The sequence below is a fragment of the Egretta garzetta genome, unplaced genomic scaffold, assembly GCF_000687185.1.
Source record: "Egretta garzetta isolate BGI_Z169 unplaced genomic scaffold, ASM68718v1 scaffold751, whole genome shotgun sequence".
Taxonomy (NCBI): domain Eukaryota; kingdom Metazoa; phylum Chordata; class Aves; order Pelecaniformes; family Ardeidae; genus Egretta; species Egretta garzetta.
The window spans coordinates 307745-335035 of NW_009258628.1; the positions used below are offsets into that span (position 1 = coordinate 307745).

The 27291-nt window shown below is 40.3% G+C and overlaps 1 protein-coding gene across 1 annotated transcript; it reads left to right on the top strand.

Annotated features, from left to right (window-relative positions):
• The first annotated feature begins 700 nt into the window (after window positions 1–700).
• LOC118453320 (mitochondria localized glutamic acid rich protein) lies at window positions 701–27291 on the top strand. The gene is made up of 7 exons (XM_035903703.1): window positions 701–715; window positions 1187–1324; window positions 2462–2564; window positions 7224–7457; window positions 22970–23128; window positions 23838–23886; window positions 26817–27291. The coding sequence occupies exons 1-6, from the start codon at window positions 701–703 to the stop codon at window positions 23882–23884; spliced, it is 696 nt and encodes a 231-aa protein (XP_035759596.1). The 3' UTR covers window positions 23885–23886; window positions 26817–27291.

Below are 27291 nucleotides of genomic sequence, written 5' to 3' on the forward strand. Positions count from 1 at the left end.
CCCCCCCTTAGTTGGATAGTCGGAGCGGTGTTTTCCGCAGTGGTCTGCCTGCACCGGGAGGGAGCGTGAATCAGCCTGGCGTGTTGCAGCCATGGCTTTTGGTGCAGCAGCAATTGTGTAACCAGTAGCAAAAAAAAAAAAAATCTTGCGGCCGTGTTGGATGATTGCAGGCTCAGAGAGCACTCCCCTATCTATAATGTGCAGCCTTTAAGAAGAAGGTACTCATGAGAAACTACTACAGAAGGTATGTCTAAATGTAAGAAGATCCATTAGGATGCCTGGTGGTTGAAGAGGAGTCTGAAAAGTGTGTCATGAGACAGACGATGCTAAACATAATCTGGCACACGATGGCAATATTTTGAGATTGAGACTATTTTTGCAGCTGCCGATTGCAATGCTCAGAGCCATTTTATGTTTAATGAGCACCCTTTCAATGAGGCGTTTCTCGTTTGTGTAACTCACCTGGGATGGAGTAATGAAATTCAGCTGAAAGCTTTGTTGACAAAGAGATTTATGTGTCTTTTTCATGGGTCTCTTTTTGAGATGGATCGAAGAATCTAAGGCTGTAGCAAGCATCAAAACTACAGAAACGGTGAACAAAAATAAATGGCTAACAGTGCTATTATAGTGAATATGTACTCGATCAGGGATAAAATTGTGTAATCCTGCCTGTCTGCCCTGTTGGCCAGTGCTTGAGGTTATGGGTTATGCGCATGTATGGAAATGTCAGCAGTCTATTTGAGAATGAAAGAATGTGAATTCAAAGGAAAACGCTTTTTCTGAAAGTGCTCTGTTATTACAAACTGAGGAGGATTTGTTATCTCTGCTGATCATGACTGCAGCAAGACTGAATAAGGACAGATTAATTCTTTTACGTACCTTAGTCAGGAACTTTTTTACGTTCCCTTTTATTTTTTTTTTATGTTTGTTAGGTAGTTCCTTAGTCTACATAGACTGCATCTGGTACTTGGAAGTTGATAGACAGACAGCGTTGTGCATAGAAAATCCTACGCTTAGGAAGAGCTCAGCCACGTACCTTGTTCAGTTAGGCACCATGCCCTGTGTTACTCAGTCGTACTAAATGTCAGTAAGCTGTACCTCTCCATTTCGTTACATCTTTTAAAATGATCCTTTCCCATACAACGTTCAGATTCTGTCATTCTATTTCGTGATCGTACTTTTGCAGCACTTTACATCAATTTCAATACTGGTTTTTATAGCACCTCTTCGCCAGATGTCATCTGGGAGCGTTCCTGGCTCTTCTGGAGAGAACATGATTTACTATCTCCTTGCTGGCGTTGCTGCTTTTGGTGGTTTATTTTATGTAAGTGTTTGGAAATGGAGCCATTTGAACTTTCTGAGTTGGCATGGTATAAGGTGTGTTCTGGGTTAAAGAATATGGTCAAGACGCAAACTGTCAATAGAATGTGGATGTTGTAGCATGTAATTAAATAGAGTCTAACTTAAAAATCAGTTCAGGAGAACTAGTGAAGCTGAACAACTATTGCCTGCCTGTTTTACTGTTACTTTGATAGCTAGTGCTGTCATCATTCTTAGTGGAAAACATACTTAAAACTATGTGAAATGAATGTATCCAAAGATGGAGTAAGGCACCTGCCTCTAACCCTTTGCCTCTTTTTGTCAACCACAAACATTAATAATATAGGAAAGTGGGCAAGACAGATGTGAAGTAAGCTGTCTGAAGCCACAAGGGGAACATGATGAACCTCATTAATTGGGGCACAAAGAAAGATAAGAATGCTATTTACTTAGAAAAAGCATGTTAAAGTTTTGTAAACATCTGCTTTTGTCAAGCTTTTTGGTAATAATTCTCTCCCCTGCATCTAAATGTATCAGACTCTGCGCTTCATGCCCCTAAAGCCTCCATTTTGTAGCTTCTTTCCACCCCCCACCCCTCCCAAGATTTGAGATAGTGACTAGCACATCCCAGAGAGGTACGTGTTTCCCTCTCCCACAAAATAATCCTCTTGAATGGTAAGTAGCTTCTACTTGTTCAAAATATCAAACTTGTGTGATTGCATATCTGGAGGAATAACAAATTATCTTGCTGTCACCTTTTTAGCATAGGTTTGTTTTGGGTTGGGTTTTTTTTGGTTTTGTGTGTGTGTGTGTGTGTGTTTGTTTTGTTTTGTTTTTTTTAAATAACCTGACTGTAATTGTCTTTTAAAACACTGTGTTCAATTCCTGAAACACTGCAGCACTTTGAAAGCTGCATGGTGTCTTGTATTTGCTTTCTAACAATGGAGAAATGTGAAACGTATAAAAATGTTGGTATAGCAAAGTAGATTTTATTTTTTTTTAACGTTGCTTAGCATAATTTGATATGCCTTTTCAGATGAGCAGTAGCACTTGCTTAAAAGCCCTTCTTTCCCTCTCTCCTCTTTTTGTTTGGTAACTTTGTAGGGACGTAGCAATAAGTTTGGGTATAATTTCCTTTCAGGCCTACAGAGTAGTCAGTTCATCCCGCAGCAAGTATATTGAACATATGAATATTCTTCATGAGAGAGCTGAGGGGAGGAAAAACAAACCTTGGCCAAGCAAGGGTGAGTTAAGCTTTTTTCTCTTGTTCCCCGGGTACATGAGGATCTGGAACAGACTTCTAGATTGTCTGATCGGGCCTTAACCCTGTCCAAGTCCTTGTCTGACCTCTGTGACTGGGAGTAAAGACAAAGGTGGTTGTGCAGTGTTCTGTTACAAAGCTAATTCTGCACAAATTTGGGGAGTGGACTTAATGTTTAGGCAATGAATCTGGCCTGTGATCAACCTGTAGACCGTGAGTCTGGCCTCTGATCAACCTGCAGGAGTCTCTTTGGATGGAAAGAGTTGATGTGCGAACCACTAATTGTATATCGGGTATTTGCATTTGATTTACTGGAAGCTTAATGAAACTTGACTAAATGCATAATGCTGTCAAAATCAGTTTTGCTCTTTTGTTTGTTGGGGGGGAAGGAGATAATATCTTATTCTCAGTCAACAGTTTGGCTCCAGGCTGTGTGCCATCAGGGAACACAGTTCAATAGGAAAAAAGATCTACGTTTTTTTAAAAAAATCTTGTAAATTGGACCCATTTCTTGTCCCACTACTCTGATTTTTGTCCTTTGTAATTTAGAATTAAATGAAAAGCAGACACCACCTAAATGTATGGCAAATCCTTATTTAGCTCTTCATGCTTAAATAATTAGACCATGTTAGTTCAAATACTTGTAATGGAATGTTGCCTCTGTCTACATCAATTAGTGTTATGGTGGTGTTAATACGAAAGATAGAACTTTGGCCAGCATGGCCTTGCTAGGCAAAGCAATTAGAAAAAGTGACTTCTTAAGGATCTTTATATTTTTATTTAGTAGTTATTTTTAAAAATAAATAAATTAAGCCATAGCACTTGAAGCTGTTCCTTATTTTTTCTGATGCTGACATCTAGAGAACTGACAATACATTTGCATGCACACAAAGAATAGATCTGAATAAAGTATGCTGAGTTTAAATTTTGATTTCAATGTGAGAACACGCTTTGAATTGTCTGCCTCTAAACTGGTTTCTGTTGAAGTTGTTAGTCTTGAAGTTCCACAACACGTGCTTTAGTTTTAGAAGTTTAAAATTAAAGATTTTAAGATTTAAACTGGCAAAACACCTTAATTTTCTTTCTCTTAAGCAGCTGGAAGCAATACAGGTTTTAAACTTAATTCTTTAAATGCTGAGAATTCGGCCACAATTTTAATGCAGTCCTTCCTTGTCCCTAAAATAAAAAATCTAGCCAGGACCAAAGTAGATATTTTTTCCTAGTGACCTCATCGTCTGCTGTTCAGGGAAGAAACGAGGGTCACACTTGTTACGTTCTGGCTAGCATAGTCAGAAGACCATGGTAGGTGGGAAAGCATTAATCAATCCTTCCAGGGCACTCAAAATGGTGTCAGTATATTCCCTCTCTTAAGGTTCACTTCTGCAAGGTACTGCATTTTAACCCTAGTCTGCCAAAATGTTTGAGCGGGATGGGGTACCCCCAGCGCCAGTGGTGCTGTTGACCCACTGAAGGCTATACCGGCGTTGCCTGAGACTGGGGTAAGAGTACTCTGTGCTCTGCAACTTCCCTGATTCTGACGTCGGGTGCTCTCCAGACGTCCCATTATCTGATGCCTTGGCGCTGCTTAGGAATTGACATAAACTAACAACCAAGGGCAGGTGATTGCTGCCTTCCTTGCTATTGATAGTAAGAAGTCCAAAACATTTCTGAGGCCATACAGTGAACACAGCTGAAACTTATTTCCTACATTATAGTCAATATTGAACTTCTGAATAAATGCTCAACCCAGAGTTTTTAATTGGACTTCTGAGTAGCTAATTCCAATTCGCAATACAAAACTACTGTTGAATCAGCTCTTTTTTAAATCCTTCTTCATTCCTAACTGTATCCTCCTAAAAGAGGTTTCTGCTCTTACTTTTCCTGTGGAATCCTCTGTGTGCTTTCTTGAAAGAATTAACGGCGCTCTTCCTCCCCTTTTTTTCCTGTTCCTTGCCTAGTCATTTTTGTATGTATCCTGTCACAGTGTTACCATAGTATTGCTTTTCCCAGAAGTGCCACTGCAGCTTCTTTTCCTACACATTCTTTAAATTCAGTTAGTCCTTGCACTTTTTCACAGTAAGCATTGCTGCTAAGAGTGATTAAAAATTCTGTTCTCAAAGTAATCAATATTTTTTAGGGTGGGTCACATAAAATGAAGCTTAAAATAAGCTATATACCAGTACTGATAACAATATGAGTTGGTAGATAGAAAAGCAGCATGCCAAACAGCATGTTCAGGGCAGATTTGCTACATGCACTATGGTAAGGGAAGAACTTTCTAGCTGGGAGAACTTAATACTAGGGAGCAGCTGATCAGAGGGAGATTCCCGATACAAATGACTTTTGTGGTTTCTCGTCCCAAGGAAAACTCTCTCCATGTGCCCAAACCCAAAATGTCCGTTCTAAAGAACTGCACATAGCAAACAAGGCTGTCAAAACAAGAGAAACAATCAAATGCTATTCTAGGCCTGTTTGTTTATTAGAGGGTTGAAATGATATTTCATGGCATTTTGATTAACAATATCAGACACTTAAAAAAAGATCTAATAGCAAATTTTCTGTAGCTCTTCTTAACTGAAAGCTACTCTCAAATTTAGGGGGGGATTTAAAAAAGCCCCTGGCAGAAGCCTGACTGGAAGTAGCAGTAGGAAATCTGGGACATCATTTGAACTGTAAAATGATGTTTTCCTTGCAGAACAGTCTACTTGCTTATTTTAGCAACTACTGAGTTTTTGTCTTCCATTTGCATGTGTCTCCTTTAAACTTGTTCCTGATTTCCTTCTTTTTTTAGCAATGACTTTTCTTTTTAACTTGATGCAAGCTGATTCAATCTTTCTAATCTATACTCTGCTTTTACACTTTCCAGACTAAAATACAAGGGAAATCTCTTTCCAAACCCGAGGAAGTTAAATACAAACAAAGGACAGTCGTTCACCATTGCGTACCTTGCAGCCTACCTTGGGATGACTTTATACCTTCTATTGTAAAACTCCATACTTGTGAGACTTTAAAGGAACTAATTATATGTTTGCAAGGCCAAACCATATTGAGCTTATTACTGAATCGGCTTTGTAGAAGGCAGTTCTGAGTCTGAGAAGCTGGCTGTTGTGAATGAATGCACTCTATATTTGACTGTCCAATAAAGTGTACTGAATGCTAAGCTTGGCTGTTAGTCTGTTCTTTGTGTAATCAATTTAGGTTTTTTTTTTTTAAATATAGCATTCTCTTAAAGGGACATGATCAGGTTGCATAACACAAAGTTTTGATTTTTACTGAGCAATGGATAGACTAATGTTTGAACCTGGATGCAAAAGGACAGGCTTGCACTAGCATGAGAAAAACAGGAATCAAAATTGATCTGTTCAGTTTTTTAACAGATACAAAAGAATAACATAAATTCTGACTATGTCTCTTTAAGCTCTTCCCTTTCCTTTCTATTCTCACTTAGTTTACACTGTATTACAAACTTTATTTCCAGTTCCACTTTTTCACATGGTGAGTTGGTTCTAGCAGTAAACTTGCAATGAACACTGGGTATATAACTTCTGTTGTTTACTTGATCTTGGTGCATGTTTGCATGTTGATTGTGCATCTTTGTGGCTTTGTGCTGTTAGTTTTTAATTACTTGTCTCAGCTGAGTTTGAAGTAATGCATGATTGGGAAGCACTGGGTTTTTCAGATTCTAAAGAGTCCAACCCACAGCAGAGTAGACAAGTATTTAAAAGACAGCTAGGACTTGTAAAAAGAAAACAGTCAGTCATAAGTGCTCGTATCTCCAGTAAAGTGAGTCTGACCACTTACAATTAGCAAATTATTTTCTTACTTATATACAGCTAGTTTCAGTAAGGGTCCCCTGTTCTACCACACAGATCTCACCTTTCTTACTTGAGTGCTGCAGCTCTTGCAGTGGTCACAGTGCATTCAACATAGCTTTAAAGCAAGCAGGGTGAATAGGGATAGCAGAGTAGCACAGAATACCTGTGGCAGCATAGGGCTAAGGGGTAGCACAAAACCTGTCTGAAAACTAATCGCTTGTTGGGCTTGGCTTTACTGTAGCTATTGGCAGCCAAGTTAGCCACCTTGAAGAGCCCTGTGCAAACTGAAGCCGCACCTTGGGTTGCAGTGCTTTGAAGCTGCCACCCTGATGGATAATAAACTCTGTAAGAGCTTCTAGGTATGGTAGCAAATGTCTTATTCCCAGTGTGGTAACTCCGCTGCTGCGGTGCAAACCGGACAAGAATCCTGCTCCTTGTGACACCCACGAGTGCGTTATCACTGGCCCTTTCAGCAGAGTGGGTTTGAAGCAGCACTTGGCAGGGTCCTTTTTATCCTTCCCTGCACTCCCACCTCTTGTAGTCACTTGCTTAAGCCACAGTCTCTTTCTGTATTACACTGAAGCAGTTATGAAACTTCGGTAATTAAGAATATGGTTTCCTCATCTTGTAAACATCCTTTTTTGGTGCCACGTTAGACAATATTGGGCGGGGTGTTAATTATTGATTTCTTGACTTTGTAAATTCTGATCCCAAAGCTTAGCTTCCCACTTTAAATTCAAATGAGGATGATGGTAAAAAGTAGTTGTTGTTTTGCGCTGCATGCATGTGCTTTACTCTCTCTATTGTATTAAATAAATTCTTAAAAGGTGATGAAGAAGAGATGGCTGAAGTCACTGAAGCAGAGACGGCCACGGAAGAGGCTGATGCAGTCGCTGCTGCTGGACCTGCAGCACAGGATGAGAGTGTTGGGGTATCCCCAGAGACTGCAGGGGAGAATGACTTGCCAGCTCCAGAGGCATCCCCTGCTGTGGAGGAAGCACAGCAGGAAGCTGCTGCTAATTTGGAAGTTGCTGCTAATTCAGAAGCTGCTGCAGTGCAAGGTTAACTTATGAATGCGGTTTTTGCGTGTGTGTGGTGTGGGTTCTAAAGCTCTGCCTCTTACTACAGAACATTAAGAACAAACGTCCGTGTTCCTAATGGAGTTTGTCCTGCAGTGAAAACTAAGTCAGGTGTTACCTTGACATATCATGAGCATAAGGTAATTAAGCCTATCAAATCAGTGTCTCTAAAAGCATGCTGCCTGTGGCACCAGAGTTACTGCCTAAAACTAGTAGAATGAAAAGTTTATTTTACTACCCCATTCTATTTCTCGTCTTTAAGATCTTATTTTAAGGTGAGCATGTAATGTGATGGGTTGAACAGTTGTTTTGGTGACCTGGTTCTTAAGGGTTTGTTAAGGAATCAAAACATTTTATTTTGCTGGCCATTCCTAAGATATTCATGCTAAATAGTTATAGCTGTTCTGTCAATGTAACTTGAGCGGAATCTTGCATAGCAACCAAAATATTAGCACTGAGATCATGACAAGGATATGCTAGGCTAAAAATTTCAAAATTCAGTAAAATATCAAATTGGTATTAAACACTTTAGTGACTACATACTCAGTATTTTGAACTATTGGGCTGTTTGAAGTATTTTTATTTACTGTAATTTAAAAAAAATCACAATGATACAAATGCAAACCTATCCATAAGTTGCAGAAAGTGCAGTATTATAATTTAACTTGATTTTTTTTTAGCAATTTCTTTTTTTCTTACTGCTAACCTCTAAGGATAGAGCAGTGGCTTGTCCTCGTACCTCTTGATTTGTGTAGTTGAAGTTGAAAAGGGCACACGTCAAGCAATCGTAATTTCTCGGTCAATAGGAAAGCTGCAAACATTTACTTCTGGTGTCTTCAGCTAAAAACCAAACAAAACCACCACCACCACCAAACGTGCCAGCCTCCAGCCTATCATGAAAGAGAAACTCCGTTCTAATTATTGCTTTGGAAGGAAAGACTGCCGTGTGGCTGTAGCAAGTATGAAAACCACCAAAGTGGTTTTCACCTTCGCTTAAACATGGAATTGTCACTGCACACCTGTGTTTGACTGACTTTGAGAAAAGAAACATCTACTTGAAAGGATGTATCTGTAACACAGGTCAGACTGAGATTAAAAGTATTTTGACTGCTAGTCCGTGGGAGGTTATCATAGCACCTTGAAAAGTATTAGCAGATTCCGGAATTGTTTTTGCCTTTTTCCTTGGTGACTCCAGTGAGGAATGGATGCATCTTAATTGCATTTTTAACAAATGAACTCAAGAAATGGTGCAGCACTTCACATGCCTGACTTTTGTGAAAGGTCTAGGTGTGAATGGGATTTTAATTCATGTGTCAATAGCTGCTGTGCTGGTCTGCAAAACAATCCATTACAAACAACATTTTAAAACTATACTTGGTCTGATCTGCTAAAAGTAATATAGCTACAGGTAAAGTACAGGTAAGTATATTTGTAGTGACTATTACTGTTTACATACAAAAAATACTTATAAGGTAGTAGTTAAAATAGCTAGAGCCTCAAAAACTTCCATTTCTATCACAAATTTGGTGGCCTTCTATGACGGGGTTACAGCATTGGTGCATAAGGGAAGAGCAACTGATGTCATCTACCTGGACTTGTGCAAAGCATTTGACACCGACCTGCAAAACATCCTTGTCTCTAAATTGGAGAGACATGGATTTGACGGATTACCTGCTCAGTGGATAAGGAATTGGCTGGATGGTCACGCTCAAAGAATTGCAGTCAATGGCTCGATGTCCAGGTGGAGACCACTGACGAGTGGCATTCCTCAGGGCTCGGTATTGGGACTGGCACTGTTTAACATCTGTGTCGGTGGACAGTGGGATCAAATACACTCTCAGCAAGTTTGCCAACGATACCAAGCTCTGTGGTGTGGTTGACACACTGAAAGGAAGGGATGCCATCCAGAGGGACCTCAACAGGTTTGAGAGGTGGGCCCATGCAAACCTCATGAAGTTCAACAAGGCCAAGTGCAAGGTCCCGCTCACAGGTCAGGGCAATCCCAAGCACAAATACAGGCTGGGCAGAGAATGGATTGAGAGCAGCCCCGAGGAGAAGGACTTGAGGGTGTTGGTTGATGAGAAGCTCAACGTGACCCAGCAATGTGCGCTCACAGCCCAGAAAGCCAACCGTATCCCAGGCCGCATCAAAAGCAGCGTGGCCAGCAGGTCAGGGGAGGTGATTCTGCCCCTCTACTCCTCTCTGGTGAGGCCCCACCTGGAGCACTGCGTCCAGCTCTGGAGCCCCCAGTGTAAGGACATGGACCAGTTGGAGTGAGTCTGGAGGAGGACCATTAAGATGATCAGGGGGCTGGAGCACCTCTCCTGTGAAGACAGGCTGAGAGAGCTGGGGTTGTTCAGCCTGGAGAAAAGAAGGCTCTGGGGAGACCTTACAGCAGCCTTCCAGTCCCTGAAGGGGGCCTACAAGAAAGCTGGAGAGGGACTTTTTACAAGGGTGTGTGGTGGTAGGACAAGGGGTAATGGCTTTAAAAGGCTGGATGGGGCTTTGAGCAATATGGTCTAGTGGAAGGTGTCCCTGCCCATGGCAGGGGGGTTGGAACTAGATGATCTTTAAGGTCCCTTCTGACCCAAACCATTTTATGATTATATGAATATTTAGATCATTTCATTTAGAAAGGAAGTAGTCTGGTATATGTTAAAGTTAGTGAATTAGAGCTGTTAAGAGAGAGAAGATGTCTTAAAATGTCTCGCAGTGTTGCTCTACAGAGCTTTTGGAAAATTTCACTTCAAGGAGTGGGCACTTGGTTGTATCTGGAAGTGGTTGAATATTCCTTTCACAATGCTTATCTAGGAATATTTGTTAATTGTTCCATAGGGTAGGATCTTGTGCGTAAGTAGATTAAGTCTCAGGATCTAATTCTAGACATGGTGACTTCACGTAGTTAGTGGTCACTATTTTATAAGAGGAAATACGTCTTGTAACTGTTAGTTACTGCTGGTGTTGACTGGAAGTGGATGTACTATTTAGAAATTCCTGATTTCTGAAATTTATTTTCTCTGGCTACATACCAAAGAGAGCAGCACTAGAACAACACTTCTGTTACCTTGATATTTATAAGGGATTCTGAGGGTCGTTTCAGGTGTCAGCTGTCAAATCTTGCTGCAGTGGTTATTCTTTGCTGCACGGTAAAGCTGGCAGAAGTGAACCTCTGGGATATAAAATTGTTGAGAAACTTCTGCATGTTGTTTCATCCATCTTCCTTCCAACCTCTAATCAGGATATCACGTATTAGCTAAAGCATTTCACATTAAGCGGCGGAAGTAGTATTTCCCCTCAGTAATTAGTAGTTTCTAAAGCGAGGGAGTGTTCTCCCCAGCATAGCATTGCCTGATCTCTTTGACCTTTCTGGGATGTTAAATCTTGCTTCTGAGAACAGTTCTCTCATGCCACTGGTCACTGGTGAGGACTATTGTAAATATCCGTTCGTAACAGCTGTGCCCGAGTCCGTGGTGAACCCTTGGATCTCGTAAGTGGTTCATGTGAGGTTCCCCCGCTGGGGCTAAGCCCCGCTCTGGGCGAGTCTGGCCCTGGGAGGCTGCAGAGGCTCCTGCCGCCAGGCCGGCTGCTCCTCTTGTCCGGGTCCCACCTGCAGGAGAACAGCATGACCGCTGAAGCAGTTCTTCCCCTTGGGTCTCCGAGGAATTGACAGGGGCCTCTGGCTCTTGACTGCATGTAGGGTTTAAGGAGCAGCACGTGGTCTTACACGCACAGGCTTAAACCAGTATCCCTTTCCTTTAAGCTGTGTAAAAGCTAGTTTCCATTGGCGTGATACTTAAAATAGAAGAAGATGGTATTTTGATTCAAAAGTTCTCTCCTCTCTAGGTACTGCTTTGTTCAGTGTTTACCTGCAGTCAACAGCTATGTGTTCTAAAAAAACCCCAAACGTAAAACTCTTCTGGAAATACCTTTCATTTTTAACCATCTTCGTCCTTTGTGCTGTCTCCATTTAGAGGGAAAAAAAGCATCTCTACATTTTTACTGAGGTAGAGAATTCTTTTTCTTTCAGAACTGCCAAGGCTTACTTTGAAAAAGAATACTTATATAAATAACATTTATTAGTTTTGTTGGTAGCTTGATGTTACTTCTGCAGATGAAGGTGCAAGTATTTCTACTGTTACCAGTAAACCTCTGCTTTTTCAAATGCAGTTGTTTCTTTGAATCCCGAAGGCTTTCTTTAATACATTTGGAAGTGCAAGGTGCCAGTGGATGTTTGTCTCCAGTATACATACGTAGTATAGAGGTAACATAAATGTGTGATTATGTATGGATGTGCAAAAAAAAAAACCCAAACCAAATCAAAAACCCAATCTTGGAGGTAGGTACTTAATCAGGGTAATACAATTTTAAAAAGTTAATTACAATTGTACCTGGCTGGAATTTTCTTCTTGCCTCAATTTAAACAATTTACAGCCCACTAGTCGTATCTGGAATTCTGAAATACCACGGCCAAAAAAAGTACTGTGCCATGTAACTCTGTTCCCAAGGTTTTAGCTTCCTCTAAATTCTAGTTTTCTGTACCTTTTTGTTACCCGAGCTGTTGCGCTGTTGCTTTTGGTTACTGCCTGGTGTTGGTACGTTTCCTGTTGTTCTATTTCTAGTGTATGCTCTGTCTGGGGACCATAAATGAAGATCATTTTTTCTTCATACAGAACAAACACTATAAAATGCACAGATTGGCAAGCTGCTATTTGGATTAGGCAGTGTTGCTGCATCTCTGGCTTTTAGTTCTTGGATTGCCACTAGAAACTTTTTTTCCAACTTCAGTGTTGAGGCTTGAGGATTTGGCATTATCAACTGGAACAGCAAAAGCAATTAGCCCAAACCCGTGCTTTCTTGGACTCCTGACTTCTGTAGCATAGGATCTTTTCTAATTTTGTGAGTATTGAAGGACGTGGTCTCTTCTCTGTTATTTCAAACACTGTTTGAGCGAGTAGCTAGGTTCAGGGAGGATTAGTGTGTGAATGTGCCAGTGTTTTCCGTGTTAAGCTTCCAATGGCATTACAGTGCCAGTTGTCTGCAGCCTAGAGAAACAAATACAGGCTGGACTGGACAGGAGTTACGGCTTTCTGGACAGGACTTTTGCTGACCCAACTGCACAACGGTGCCAAGCAGACAAAACCACCTGACATGATCAGTGTACGTTGTTTTTGCTCGGTAAGTTACCAAACTCTGGGTGCATATCCAAATGCTCTGACACTGGGAGCATTTTGAAGATTGCTGAAAGGTCCTCAAAGCGATTTGCAATTGCTTATACTTTTTCAGAGGCTTTCAGAATGGCGTTGCTCAGTAGAGCAAACTCATCCTTCTAGGCGTTTGTTTGTGAGAAATGGAGGAAGGAGGAAAAGCTGTGCTACCTGCAGCTCTTTACAGCCTTAGGAGTTGAGGTTTGCCTAGGGCTGGACAGGCCTTATCCCCTATGATTATACCACTTGTTCACAGTTGGACTTCATGAAAATAACTACTTTTTTGGGTTTTTTCTCTTCTCAACCTCGCTTGTATAGAATAGAAGTGTGTCAACACAGGCTGCCTTTTTCACATGTAACGTCATTGCATGAAATGAGTCTCGGTGTAGATTGGTGTAACAGAGGACAGAGTCAGGGACAGTAGTCATATCATCTGACAAAATCTGTGCTTAATTACCAACGGTAATAAAGATCTTCTATTCCAAATCTCCTTTTAGAGGTTTTTTTTTTCTCTTTGTTGATTATGGTGGACTAAGCTAGCTAAACAGGCTCTAGAAAGTTGGATTAGGTGACTGTTATCCTACTGGGGAAGTATCCAGATCTGCGGAACGTCTGTTGGGTATTCCTGCTCCGTAGTTATCACTTGCTTTATCTGTCCCTTGGACTGCTGTGCTTATCTTGCATCTCTCTGATTGCTACAGGCTGGCCACTAGTCCCTACTTTTCCTCCATGAAACTGAGCTTGTAGATGAGTCGGCATAGCGTAACTGGAAAATCTCTGTAGGAAGAATGTGAAGGATATTTAGAAAAGACTTCTGTAAAAGTTGTGAGCATCTGAAGACACACGTTGGTAAATAGAGAGACTGTCTGGTTTTGAACAGCCTTGCTGAAAAGAGAATTTTACATCATGCACTGGGCTGGGGAGGAGGATTCCAGTAAAATGGAAAAAAACCTAGAACTTCTCAGCCAGAAGTGCAAACAAGTAAGTGGGGGAGAACTCCATAAAATAACTGTCTTCCCCTTTGTCTGCTGCAGAACAAGGGGTTAAGTTGCTTCTTAAGAAAATGTTAAAGCTGGTAAAAGGAGGTAAAGTGAATAATGCCAAAATGATTGTCACTGTTAAGGAGAAAATGGACTTACTGCTTTTTACTAGTATTTATAGCTCATTGTCAAGACTTAAAAAAACCCTGTATAATAGCTTTATTTTTTTAAATTGGAAAGCAAGAACTCACTTTGGTCAACAAAAACAGAGGAATGCTATTGTTGTCCTACTTTAGAGGAAACGGCAACAGGGACTCCGTTCTGTCCTCCTGTGGTGGCAGTTCAAACCAGAATGGCAATGATGGGGGGGTTTGTATTAATTTTTGGGCAGCGTTTCTCATTGCAGAGAGAAACATCCTTTTCAAAAAACAACAAGCTGAACTTTGGTTGCTCCTTTGAAAACAATGTAAGTGGGTAAAATTTGGTGCATTACTTTGAATGAAGAGTGTTAAAGAAAATGCCTAACTTTAATTAAAGGTTTTTTTAGAACTTCTGGATGATTTCATACATCAAACTGTTAGTACATTTTCATATATGGTCTTCATGTTAGCTTGCACTGGTTTTCCTTAGGATCCATTCCAATCAGTGGCTAGGTGTTTAAAACAACCAACCAAACACAATGTGAATTGCTTCTCATTGCTATAAATCCTTGTTGCAGAATATAAACAGATATACTTGAAATTATATGGGGCATTAGAAGCTGTTCTGGATTAATGTGGTATGCACTGTTATGCTTTTATTCTGATCATTACAGGCATCTCTGAATCTTTTTTTATCATCCATTCTAGAATAATCTCTCTTGTAGTGAGTCTTCTGGTCATTCGTACAAAATAATGAGGCTTTCCTTAGGAACTAGCGACCCACATTGGGCACAAACAACCTGTGAAATGTTTGGCTGAATGAAGTTGTTTCTTTTCTTGCTGTATGGAGTGAAGAAAAAAAATTTTTTTTCTTAAAAATGTGCTTCATAACCCCATGGTTTAAGATCTCAGCTGGACCTCATGGATTTTTATCTGGATTACTTATGGATAGCTTGCAATAAAAAAAAAAAAGCTGTCAGATTTTTATAGTGGCAGGATTATTAGAAGTCCCAGCCTGCCTTTGTTCATCAGTTTCTCAAAGGCTCTGAGCCTCTGGTTCAGGCTTAATTTATGGAACAGCTGAAATGCCAAAGGGAGAAAACTCCAGATGCCTGTGGGCTCTAGCGAGGTATTGCTAGGTAGGGAAGGCCGAGGCTGCCTTCATGCCATGTCCAAACAACAGGGTGGTCAGGCCAGGGCAGTTCCACAGACAATTTCTTGAGAGTAACATGGGCTTCAGCAGTCACCAGCCATGAGTTCCTGTCCCGTGCATTCAAGGGGCTGATCGGACTGAATAATATTCAGTGCTTTTCTAAATAACTGTTAGTTCCCTGATTCTGTTTAGCAGGTAGAGCTGAGAGATTTATTTTTTCCTGTCTGAAGCTCAAGTGCTGAATTCATAGTGTCGGAGAGACTGATGGACCACATTGGTCTGTGGTTAACCATCTAGTAGATTTTTTTCCTTTTCAAGCCAAACACTTAAGCATTAAGTGTTTTTCCATTAAGTGATGGATAACTTACTCTAGCTGGTTATAATCTTAAATGGTCACTGAATAAAAAGCCAGTGAGCAGAGAGAGTGCATTTCAAGTGGTCCTGAGTGATGTTCCTGGTGCTTGGGGTGGTTGGGTATCCGCGAGCCCTCCATTCAGAGCTCCTTGTGTCTTCCTGGCCAATGAAACCTGAAGCACTTGCTCACTTGATGGGGTCATATGCGCAGTTTTGCCTATTTTGTTTTGTCCCACACTGACTCAGTGATGGTTATTTCCCCTTCTTCCTATTGCTGAAGTGGCTGATGGTGGTTTCAGCCCCCGTAAGCAGAGGGAGGAGGTGCTGAACTGAAGTCAGCCATACCTGGGGTGGCAGGTGGCTTCCAATGAAAGGAGGAAAGGGGACCTTAGCTGTCACCACCACCTCAGGATTTAGAACAAAAGCCATCGTTGAAGGAACTGCTTTTCCATTTTCCTTAAAGCTGATGATGGAACCAAAATAGGCTACGTTGGTCTTAACGGGAATCAGTTTCTTACTGCTGCTGCTGTCTTCTCCCCCAGATTAGATCCGAGGGAGCCAGGTGACCTCACATCTTGTGCTCTGTTTCGCAGTCTCTCTCAGATACATTCTTTAATTACTTTTCACACATGGCAGAATTTGACTTTTTAAAAGTGAATTCTACTCCACCGTAAGCTTTCCATTAGCAGGTCTTTAAACTACGAAAAGGAATGGGGAATTTTTTGCCCTGCCTATCCTAATGTTTCAGGGAACATCCCAAGACCCTCGATGGACCTTACTGAGGAGGAGCCTTACGTAAATAAAAGCATCGCATTCTGGTATGACTAGTTCTCTAAGAGACTGTAAATGAAATATTGTTTCTGTTTTCACAACTAAGTTTGGCTTTTTTTTTCTTCCCCCTTTGGGATTAGTGTGTGACATTGGTTATGTTATAGGCAGCTTGAAATATCAAAGCCTTTTTTTGTGCTCCAGCTTTGGTTCATGCGCTCCAGGCAGATTCCATTCGTATTATGCTGGCTAACTTGTATTATTTTAGCTTTATAAAGCCAAATTCTTCTGCAAAGAATATCTTTAAAAGTAATTGAACCTGACGTTCTGCATTACAGATACTAGCCTCATCCTGACTGCTTAAAAAAAAAAAATTCATGATACAAAGGGTACTGCTTTAAGTTAAATGCTTCACTCAGAAAAGGGTATTTTTAAGTATCTTTAAAAATTGCAGGAAACCAGTGCCTGTTCACGTTTTGTTGTTGTTGTTTCTAAATGGAAATAGCACTTTTAAAATGAATCAAAGGATTAGGATTAGAATCGAAATATGATAGTTCTAAATATATTAGCAGGGAAATGCAAAACTGGGGGGAAAAAATATAGGCTGTACTCCTGAGAAGGCTGTGGTTCTCTTGTATGATCTTGTTATAAAACTTCCATCCCAGGGGATGAAAAAGTCTTCCACCTCTCCCCGAGCAAGGAGAAAATTGAATATAGCTTTCATTTTAAATTCTGAAACAGCTATCATCTTCTCTGTATATATTGTAAATAAGGAAAACATACTTACAAAGCCACTTAAAAAATACGAGGTAAAAGCTTGAAGTCCACTAAGATTTAAAAATATAGTATTAAAGTTTGTTTAATTATGCCTACAGGCTATTTGTATCAGTCATCTATAAATTGTCATCAGTCGATATTAAAAATAATAAAAAAATTTCAATACAAAAGGACTCTGAAAAAGGAGAGCGTTTGCAGCCATGCTGAGCTGACTGGCCAAAGGTGGTAAAACCTTTGCTGTAGGAGTGAAATTCTGAATTCCAGGAGTGCCCCCGTGCTTTTTTAAAAATCTGAACTTTTCCTTCTTTTCATGCTGCTCTGTGAGAGACAGCTTCCTCTCTTTTTACATGTTAAGAGAAAAATGTATCTCTTTCACAAGGTAAAGTGCTTCACCTACTTGAGGAAGGAGGAAGGCAGTTCTTTCCTTTTTAGAATAATTTCTTTCCATATGTAAAGTAAGTTTTGTTTGTTTGTTGTCTTAACAATTAGTTGCTAACCAGCTGCTACTTTAGCAGAAGTGTGGAGACCTAACCCTCACATTAACATGGTTGATTTTTTTTTTTAAGGGCTGCTCTAGGCTTTAAAGCAGGAGTTTAAATCAGCACTAAAGAAACCTCAGTAACAAAGGACAGTGTACCGTGCTCCCAGAATGGTCCAAGCTTGCTTAGACGGAGGAGCAGAACTTCTCTTACTTCTTCTTACTCCTCTTGGCAATGCTGATGTGACTGTAGATGTGTAGAATACGGAAAGTCAACTACTTGTTTCTTTTTCTTCTCCTTGATCTCATGTATCCCATTGCTTTCTTCAGGAATTGTGGTCGATGAAACCTGACATGAAATAATATGTATGTATTGGACAGTTGGTACTTCTATAGAATCATAGAATGCTTTGGGTCGGAAGGGACCTTGAGAGGTCATCTAGTCCAAAATCCCCTGCAGTGAGCAGGCACATCTTTAACTAGATCAGGTTGCTCAGTTTGCTTTCTTAGCTTTCACGCATGGTATGTGGTATGCAAACACAGCTTGGAAAATCCAGCTTTAGGAACACTGAATGCTAAAGCTTTTTTAAAAATTTGGACTTTTCCTTCTTTTAATGCTGCTCTGTGAGAGACATCTTCCTCTCTTTGTACATGCTAAGAGAAAAATGTATTTCTTTCACAAGGTAAAGTGCTTCACCTGCTTGAGGCGAGATATGCCCTGTAGAGATGCTATCAGAAACAGTGTCTCCCACAAAAATTCTTGCAAGAACCAGGTTCTTGGCAGATTTCAGATTCTGCTTATCACAATCAGCGCCAACTCAATTCGCTCCATACCTCCCTTTCACCTGCCTGCTTCAAGATCATCCTATAGCGTATTGTTTCCCGGGTGGTAGGACATGACTGCCAATTTCAAACTAGAGCTTTCTGTCCCAGGCAAAAGTCCAGGCTGTTCCTGCACAAAAACTCTCTCAGGGAAGTTGGAAAGCTTGTTTTAAATGCTTGAAAGTTTTGGGGGAAGAGGCCACACAAGCAGTAGGCTCTGGGCTCTGAAAGTCAATCCCTGTGTGTGAGGTTTTGTGTTGGTTTTGTGGTTTTTATTATTATTAGCAGGGAAAAAGTCAATCTGTGTAGGGTTGTTTTTTATTATTATTTTTTGTATTAGCTGGAGCAAAGATGAGTCAGTCGCACAGGGCATGCAAGTTCCTGCTCATCGTGCTTCTCTGTTCTGCTGGGGGAATGCTGAGCTTGCTAATATTCAGACAATTCAGTTGACAATCATGAGGATGCAGAAGTGCCCTGGATTTGTTTTCTGTTCTACTGTGAATGCACAGAAGTGTAGAGTCCTGCGCTCTCAGTGCTGCAATGTCAGTACTTATAAGAGTAAAAATTGTACCTTTAAAGACTGCAGGAATAACTACTTTTTACAGGAAGCATATTTTTTTTTGTGCACTGAAAGGATAGGGTTTGTATGTCTAGGTGGAACTAGATGTTGAATACCTGCTGCTGCCTTATTTTAAAAAAAAAAAAAGTTTAAATCCAAAACCCTAATTTCCTTTTGTCCATAAAATCAATTTCCTTTTCTGTATTTACTCAACTCAAACCAGATGTGTTTTCGTAACATAAATGGTTTGGTATTGTGTTTGGTGCATATGTAATGTGCTGCTGGTGCTTGCCCAGTCATGTTCTGTTCCCGCTTGTGCGGTTTGGAAGGACATATTTCTGCTCAAAGGACTTATTTCTGATTATCTCATAAAGCAGAGGAGCTAAAGACCACTTGAGAGTGCATGTAGCTATCCTGGGCAGAAGGCGGCGATATTTTTGTTCGGGTTCAGGGTTACACGTAAGCAGTGGATATTACAAAGATGTTGAGTTATGTATGGATGGTTGCGTAGTGGAAATACGTCGGGGCTCTAGCTAGCCTGAGGACGTTTGTCCTCAAAATCCTTAGCACTTTAACGTCCCTTTGAATGCTTTCAGAACAGCAGTTGGTGCAATGTGCAAAGCCTAACCACTTGCCTACAGTTAGTAAACATGATTAGTTTGATTTCTCTGAGGCTGGAAGTTCTTTTGCATTATCTTTTGTAGAAATCACAGGTTAAGCTCCTAACTCAGATCTGTAAGTGCAGTAGTATATACAAATGTCTAGCAAAATTGAAGAAAACTGTAGTCACTGATACTGGGACTTAGCTGCTTATCCCAAGGGGAAAATATAAAATTGACAAATGCCTGGTGAAGAAACACAAGAAAAATAAATATAAAATTTTCAGAAAAAAGTAGCTAACATTAATGACAAAGGCTGAGATTTTGCTACCAGTATAATACCTTGGTATGAAACTGTGAAGTGTATTGCTTCTGTAGAGCAATATATTTTACTAAGATTGGGGGGGATGGGAAACACACACGACACACCAAACACTCAATGAAATGGTAAAATCGTGAAACCATTTAACTCCAGTGCTATTGATGAACAATGGTGGATGGGGGGAGTTCTTCCCCTCCCCCCCTCCCCCGCCCCGAATTAAGAAAAAACTCCAAACAACCCCACTTTTATGAATTTAAGAAGAAACTAAAAAAATTCATTCCCATTTTTGGCAGATTTTAAATTGTATGGGTCAGGGTGAATCACCATTTGACTGAGACCAATCTGACTGGAATGCTGCAAGTGGGTGTTAGGTTAGAGCTGTTAAGGAGCTGAAGTCGTATTGACTAATGCCGATAATAAAGCAGCTGGGCATTCAGAGGAAAATGCAATACAAACAGCACTTAAATACCAGGTGTCTTCATTGCAGGGAAGCAGTTGTGCAATGCAGATTATTTTGTTCAGTTAAAGCCTGTAGAAACTGTAAGAAAGCTGGCTTAGATAGACAAAATGGGTCATAGTCATCGCTGCACGAGGATATGGGGAACTTCAGAATTTCAAACTGATCATTGTGCAGAAAACAACACAGAACCAGCTAAGACGCTGTGCTCCTCTACAACTCTATTCTGAAAAAATGAAGTAGCTTAATTTTTTTAGTACTTGAACTAGCAAAAGTTAGACGTTATTTCAGTTACATCTGTTAATTGCTGTAGAGTTTCACGACAGGCTTATTAACAGCTTTGCAATAATTGAACAGACAGAAAAGTAAAATCCTTCTTCCGAGGATTATGGAAAATGAGTCATCATTGTACCAGGCAGAGATAAAATCTCTTTTATGAAATAGGGTGTTACTGCAGGATTTTACATGGAACAACTGCGAGAGATTAAGCTGGACTGAAAAAAAAAAATTAAATTAAATACATGCAGATTTATAAAAAGGCGGGGGGGAGGAATAGCACTGAGATTAAATTTAACATCCAGAGAAACAAAAAGTAGACATTCCTAAACTTCACAATGCTTTGTGCTACCAGCCGATCGGTAGGAGAGGGTGCGAGGGACTCATCATGCCTGATGAGCCCCACGGAGAAGGGGCCAGAATCCCGAATCTGAAAGAGGTGGGGGACTCCTTCTCAGCTTCCCAGGTCATTGTTCATCTGGTGTTGTCCTGGGATTGCAGCAATTCCTCAGGACAGAGAAAAACGCATTGACCTTGTGAGCGGGATATAGAGCGTTTGTTCCAAGACCGAGCCACGTACAAACCACCAAAAACACCCACTGGGATTTGTTTAGGTATGTCAGATTAATGCTCAAAAATAGCCTTCGTGGTTATGGACTCGTTCTTATTTTCATGATGCTCAAAGCACCAAAAGACACCTGGATGGCTTGCTGCCTGCTTTGGCAACAGGCCAAAGAAATGATGCCAAAGTGATCTTCATGGGCCAGTCTGAATCCTTACTGGAGATGATGCCGTAAGGCATGGATAATGACCCAGTGCAAGCCGCCACGTCTGGCGCTGCTGTCAGCAAGCGTGCTTGGACCACCCGCCACTGCCAGCTTTCTCTTCTGGAGAAGAGCACTTCAGCTGTGGCACCAGGAAGGTGGCTCCACAAAACCCACCACGTGTGCTCAAGGAATGGATGTGAAAGCCACTTGAATAAAAGCACCAGCCCGAGTCTTCTGTGATAACCAAGGACCATTACTGATACGTACAGACATAGGCTTTCAAAAACGTGATGCCTGTCACAGCAAGGCCCTTTGGGGAGCGACAGCTGCTCTGCAGGGACCTGTCCAGATGCATTGGGAGGAATCCATGTTTTGTTGCAGTAGATTGCCTTTCTGACAGCCAAAAAGAATACTTCAGAGCAGAGACAAACCATTCAGTACAAGTGGTATAAGCGTTAACGTTTGATTTTGAGGCAGGTATTCCTGTAGGTGGCAAATAAACACCATTCCCACTCAAAGGAAATGAGCTTTTATTAAAAAGCAGGAAAGTCCATGTTGCTCCCTCTACCTGCTTACTGATTTACTCTTCTTTGTGCAAAGAAATTAAACCACTGAAACATCACAAGAAATAAACAAAAATTAGCAAGATGAAATACTATAAGCCAGAGAGCAAGTTTTTGGTAATACAAACTGAATGTTTGATGTTGCAAACTCAAAACCAGCGGCTTGTTACCATAGCAGATATTTTGCATTACATCAAGTGATGTATATATATACCGAATGTTCTGAATTTCAAATGTACTACTTCTATTGCATAGCTGTTCCCTATAAAGACAAAGGTAGCAATTCCTGAATTTTTTTTTTTCTGTTGCTTCTTCAAAATTCAGTCAGTCTTCCGCAAAGTAAAGTGAAATAGCTGGTGTTTGGAATATGCTGTATTTAAATAGCTGTGAGCTGATATTTAGAAAAAGGCGTGGGATGGTAGCTCTACAAAACTCCTATTTACTGCATTTACTGAACTTCTAATGAAGCTGTTTAATTAGCTGTATTTAATACACATGCAGCTTAGTATGGGACACAATTTGTGACAGCAAAAAGTCCCTGCAAACCTTGTTCTGCCGAGCAGTTATGGTGTGTGATGATGGAGACCTCAGACAGGAAGGTTCGAAGAACATGGTAAGAGAGAATTTACTCGAGTAAAATTTAACACGTAACAGCTGGATGATGTGTTTGGTACCCCTGCAGAGTGTGTCTGTATATAGAGATATTACCTGTTACAGGCTTTTTATACAGATGGATGGCTTTATCCTTAAGGAGTATTGAAAAATGGCTAGTTGGCATTCATGCTACACTGGAATCGCAGCCTGAATCTTCAGCCCGATGGTAGGATATTTCTACGTTAAAACTACCCATCTTTGCAAGGTTGTGTGGAGTGTATGGGTAACACCCTATAGCATTGATCAGACTAGGATTATTTCCGTGGAAACTTTACCACTAGTATCTTGCACATCATTAATAGTTCGACAGAAACCAGAAAATAAAATGAGGGTATCTGCAAGAGAACGTACATGTTAGAGAATACTTAGCTTTGCCTAAAGATATGAAAATAACTCACGTTTATAGTTTTCTGCCCCAAGGTTGGGAAAAGTCAGACTTCCCCTGGAATGCCACTTGCAAACTTTTATTTGCATGATAAAATTTAATCATCTGTTGTCTCCAGTTACTTCAGACGGGTATATTAGGCAGGTACTTCATGCTTCGTGAGCCTTGACTGCTCGCCCTCATTTGTGCCAGTGAATGGAAAGACAAGACAATTATCTCTCTAATTTGATTCATAGAAACTGTGAGTGAAGTCTTGGATGTTGCAGATCCTTCTGCCCATGAGGAAAACTTAGACAGTGTCAAGGAAGGAGTAGCCTCAGCAGCTCAAGAGATTTCTGACGCACCCTCGAGGAGCCAGGACATTGATGCAGAGGAGTCGGGGCAGACTTCAGAAGGTGCAGGCGTACAGCTGGGTCTGAAATGATTTGTCTCTGGAAAGCACTAATGGCTGTTTGCACTGAGCGAGCCGAGAGAGCACGCGGAACGCAAGTGATGCAATGTGGCTGCTAGCGATGACTGTGTTTGGCACCGTAGCATTAGCAGAAAATTTAATTTTTAAATTGTATGCCATGCAGTAGAAATAGGTTTTGCTAAGCTGGACCGCGGTGGTGTTTTGAGCTTAGCACCCTGCTAAGTGGCTGGGTGTAAAGTTCATTAAGAACAAGAAATTCTCCCTTGTGCTGCATGTGATGTAACACACATTTTTAACGCCTGACTTAATTTGAAAGATGGAATTTTCTTAAACTACACTGCTGTAAAGAAAAGCACAGAGCATGTGATATTTATAAACCTTACAGCGTTTCAGTGGAGCTATAAATGATCCTATATTGCTATTGAACGATATAATTAAATGCAAAGAAAAATGTGTGTAAAAATCATCACTGTGGAGATTTTCAAAGGCATTTAGAAGTTTGGCCTCTAAACTCTTTTAGTTAGAATTAAAAAGCGAAAAGGAAAAATGTCTGCATACCTAATAAAACCTTGTAAATTGTGTCCCTTTAGTCCAAAGGATCCTTTGGACTAAAGGAAACAACTTACTCTACTATTTGTCATCAAATAAGTTGTTTCCAACGTTTCTCACTAGTGTTTTGTCTCCGTTTTCAGTTTCTGTGGAGGAGAAGACACCTGAAGAAGCTGCTAAGGAACCCTGAAGGTAGGCAGTGCAATTGCAGCATGCGGTTTCCCGCTCTTCACCTTTCTTTTTTTCTCGGTTAGCGGCAATTGCAGCACATGGCAAGTCTGCACGTGCGCTCTGATGGTGAGTTTGTATTTCTGCTGCCAACAAGAACACTGCAGAAAAGAACTGAACTGAAGTATTTCTTATTGTTTGGAAACCATTGCTTTAGGGGCTAGGGAGCAAAACTTTTCTATATCAATTGTCATGCTGGGTATTTATTTATGGCTTTATCTTAGTCCCATGCAAACTGGATAAAGACCCAAGAGCTGTAGCTTTCTTCTAGGCAAAAACGTGTTCTTTGGACATTGGTTTAAATTACATGGACTTCTGGATTATTGCCCTATACAAGTGAACTCTTCTCTTGTTATCCTCAGTGTAAACATGGTGAAGTTGTAACATTCTGGACTGGTTTTTTTTTTTTTAAAGATTTTTTTTTTTTTTAGTCTATCTGCACTTTTAGTTTGTGCTAATGAAAAATATTGAATATAATATTCTTACCATTTTGCTAGCATCTCATTCAGTTGGCTTTATTACTTTATAGAATAAAAAACTTTGTCCACAACATTATTTTGCTATTCCTGTGACTCCCCTTTCCAAAACAGGCTGTAGGATGGTGATAGAAACCTGAGGAAACAAAAAGTTTGGTTGAAATATGAACATGAATCTTTGTAGAAGAGGTATTAACTAGAATAGAAACAACTGAAAGTTAAGCAAAATTAAACCTCCCAGGTCAGGAATTCTCAAAATTATTTGCTGTTACAACTCATACGCTAATTCTTGGAGCAGCAATGCAGGAGGAGAAGGAAATGGGGCAAAGTAAGTTATTTTTCATTGTATCCTCAAAACGTATGTTCTAAATACACTTACACAACTTTATTGTTATGTTCTGAGTCCTTTGCAAATGCATGTTTGCTTATTTCATCATCCACTGCAATACAAAATAAAATAATTCCTCTTACCTTCTTGGCATAAAAGGTAAATATTGTTCTTAAACTGCACAGTCTCCTTCCATATTGTTTGAGCATTTGAAACTAGAAAAAAAAATTAAAGCAAAGCCAATCCCACAATTATAAAATAATTTACAAAATGCTACTGTAAGATAAGTTCCTCTACCAAATAGAATTTTTGTGTCATACTGGGAATCATGGTGTGAAGGGGAACAGATATTTAATGAATGCAGGTGAGATGTGTAGAGAAGATGCAAGTGTGCGCCTCTCAAAGCTGCTGGTTTTGCTCAAAGTGAAAGCTAAGGGCACCTGAGGATATTGCATGAGAAAAATAAGTTACCAAGAAATTGTCTCCACTCTGGGACACACAAATGCAGTGATACAGAGAAAGGAATAGAATTAGGATTTTTTTTTTTCCCCCGTAAACCTCTTGCAACCCTAAAAATTGTTGCATTGTTACTCCAGATTTTGATTTAAACAACAAATACTCAATATAGCCAATTCAATTAATGAAGGCAGAGACGGTAACTGGAAGGGGTGGGAGTGGGAGGGAAGGCAAGCTGTAGGGAGCACCTGTAATGGAACAAATTGAAAATAGGTGAAAAATAGATGAATCTGCTACCAGAATACAGATCCACTGAATTCTGCTTAAACTCCTTGGGGTCTTTTTGACAAAAAAATTACTTTTTATGAATATAGCTTCACAAGGTTACAAAATGGGTCTCTTACTTAAAACTCTCCAGTTTTATCTTGTTGGGGGAAAAAAGGTTTATAAAACATTTTATTACTTAGTGCTGGAGGATTGCTAGCTGACTTTTTCCAATTTACAAGTGAAAAGCCACAGCGCATTCCCAGTCAGGACAGAATTTTTTTTTTTTTTTTTTAGTGTATGATTTGATTGTAAGCACTTTAGGGTACGGACCTTTGCATTAAAACACATTATACTTTTGTTGTAGTTTAACCTGGCAGGCAGCTGAACACCATCCAGCCACTCACTCACTCCCCTTCTCCCTCAGTGGGATGGGGGAGAGAATCGGGGAAAAAAAGTAAAACCCATGGGTTGAGATATAAAGGCAGTTTAATAAGAGAAAAGAATAACAATAATAATGGTAAGAGAATATACAAAGCAAGTGATGCACAATGCAGTTGCTCACCACCTGCTGACTGATGCCCAGCCCGGCCCCGAGCAGCGATCGCTGCCCCCCTGGCCAACTCCCCCCGAGCATGATGTCATATGGTATCCCAGCCAAAACCAGGACAACTTTTTAAGAAATTCAAAGCAAAAAAAGAAAAAAAAAAAAATCAGACGAATGCTGACGTGAGAATCAAATCAGTATCCAGTTAACTTTTTTAAAAAAATACTAAGTATTTGGTGAAGGGATAAAAGTAGCAGTAATGGATGAAATCCTCAGGTAAAGCCTTGAATTGATGCTGAGAGCGTGCCTGAGTAAGAATATACTATTGCTCCCCTTTCTTTCCGGAGTACAGCAGTTCTACTGTGTGTGGCTGGTGGCCCCACATTCACACTGCTATGGAGCTACTTATATCAGTAATCTCAGCAAACACAATTGGTTTATCTCATGCTTAAAGTTAAGCAAGTAACTATTTGTAGAAGTAAGGCTTAGTGGAACACGTCCAGCATGCGGGGGAATTCATTTATACCTGAGCAGCGCGGCTGAAGAGGAGGGATTCCTTGAAATGTGGCGGTGGTAGCAGAGCAGGTTTTCACAAGCCATCAGATAAGCATAATTTACGCAGCAGTGGTGTTTATATGCTGTAATTAATGTTACATAGTACATACTATTTAATTAATAGTTAAAAACTTAACTGATAACCTGCAGTCAATTTACAGTGTGCTTTGAATGTTTGCAAAGAAAAAGACCTGATGAATCAAGCCTGTTGCTAAACATCATGTATTGTTGCTTCCTCTAAACCAGGTTCTTTTTTTTTTTTTCCCAGTAAGGAGCACCTTTGAAAAGTTTAATGGAAATATTTGTGGCAATCAACCAGCTGATTCCTGTGTGAAACCTCATACTCTTCCTTGGAGACATAAAAGGAATTTGTCATAACCACACACTGTTCATTAGGACCAGTATTTCATTGCTGCAACAGACAACCTAATACGATTTAAATTGGTTAGAGAGACGCTTCTGTGATTAACATCTCTGCTTTAGAAAGTAGCATCCAGTAATAACTGTCAAAGCACCACCCAGCATGTAATAAATGCACGTGCTAAGAGGAGCAGTAGGCTTAACTGAAACCATGTCAGGTGAGCTCGTTCCAGGTCTTTGTTGTCTTGTTATGTACAACGATTTCTTACTTTTGGTCCAAACTGTGGTGCATAATTATACCATTGTAGCATTCCATGCTAAAATGTAAGTAAAAGGTTTTAACTAAGTTAAAATGTTATTAAAATTACCCGTTAGAATTTTTT

What these genes read in the sequence shown, in the direction of transcription:
- LOC118453320 (XM_035903703.1), top strand. An exon ending in CTTTTGGTGGTTTATTTTAT is followed by an intron (nt 1,325 to 2,461) that starts GTAAGTGTTTGG and finishes ATTTCCTTTCAG; the next exon opens with GCCTACAGAGTAGTCAGTTC. An exon ending in CAAACCTTGGCCAAGCAAGG is followed by an intron (nt 2,565 to 7,223) that starts GTGAGTTAAGCT and finishes AATTCTTAAAAG; the next exon opens with GTGATGAAGAAGAGATGGCT.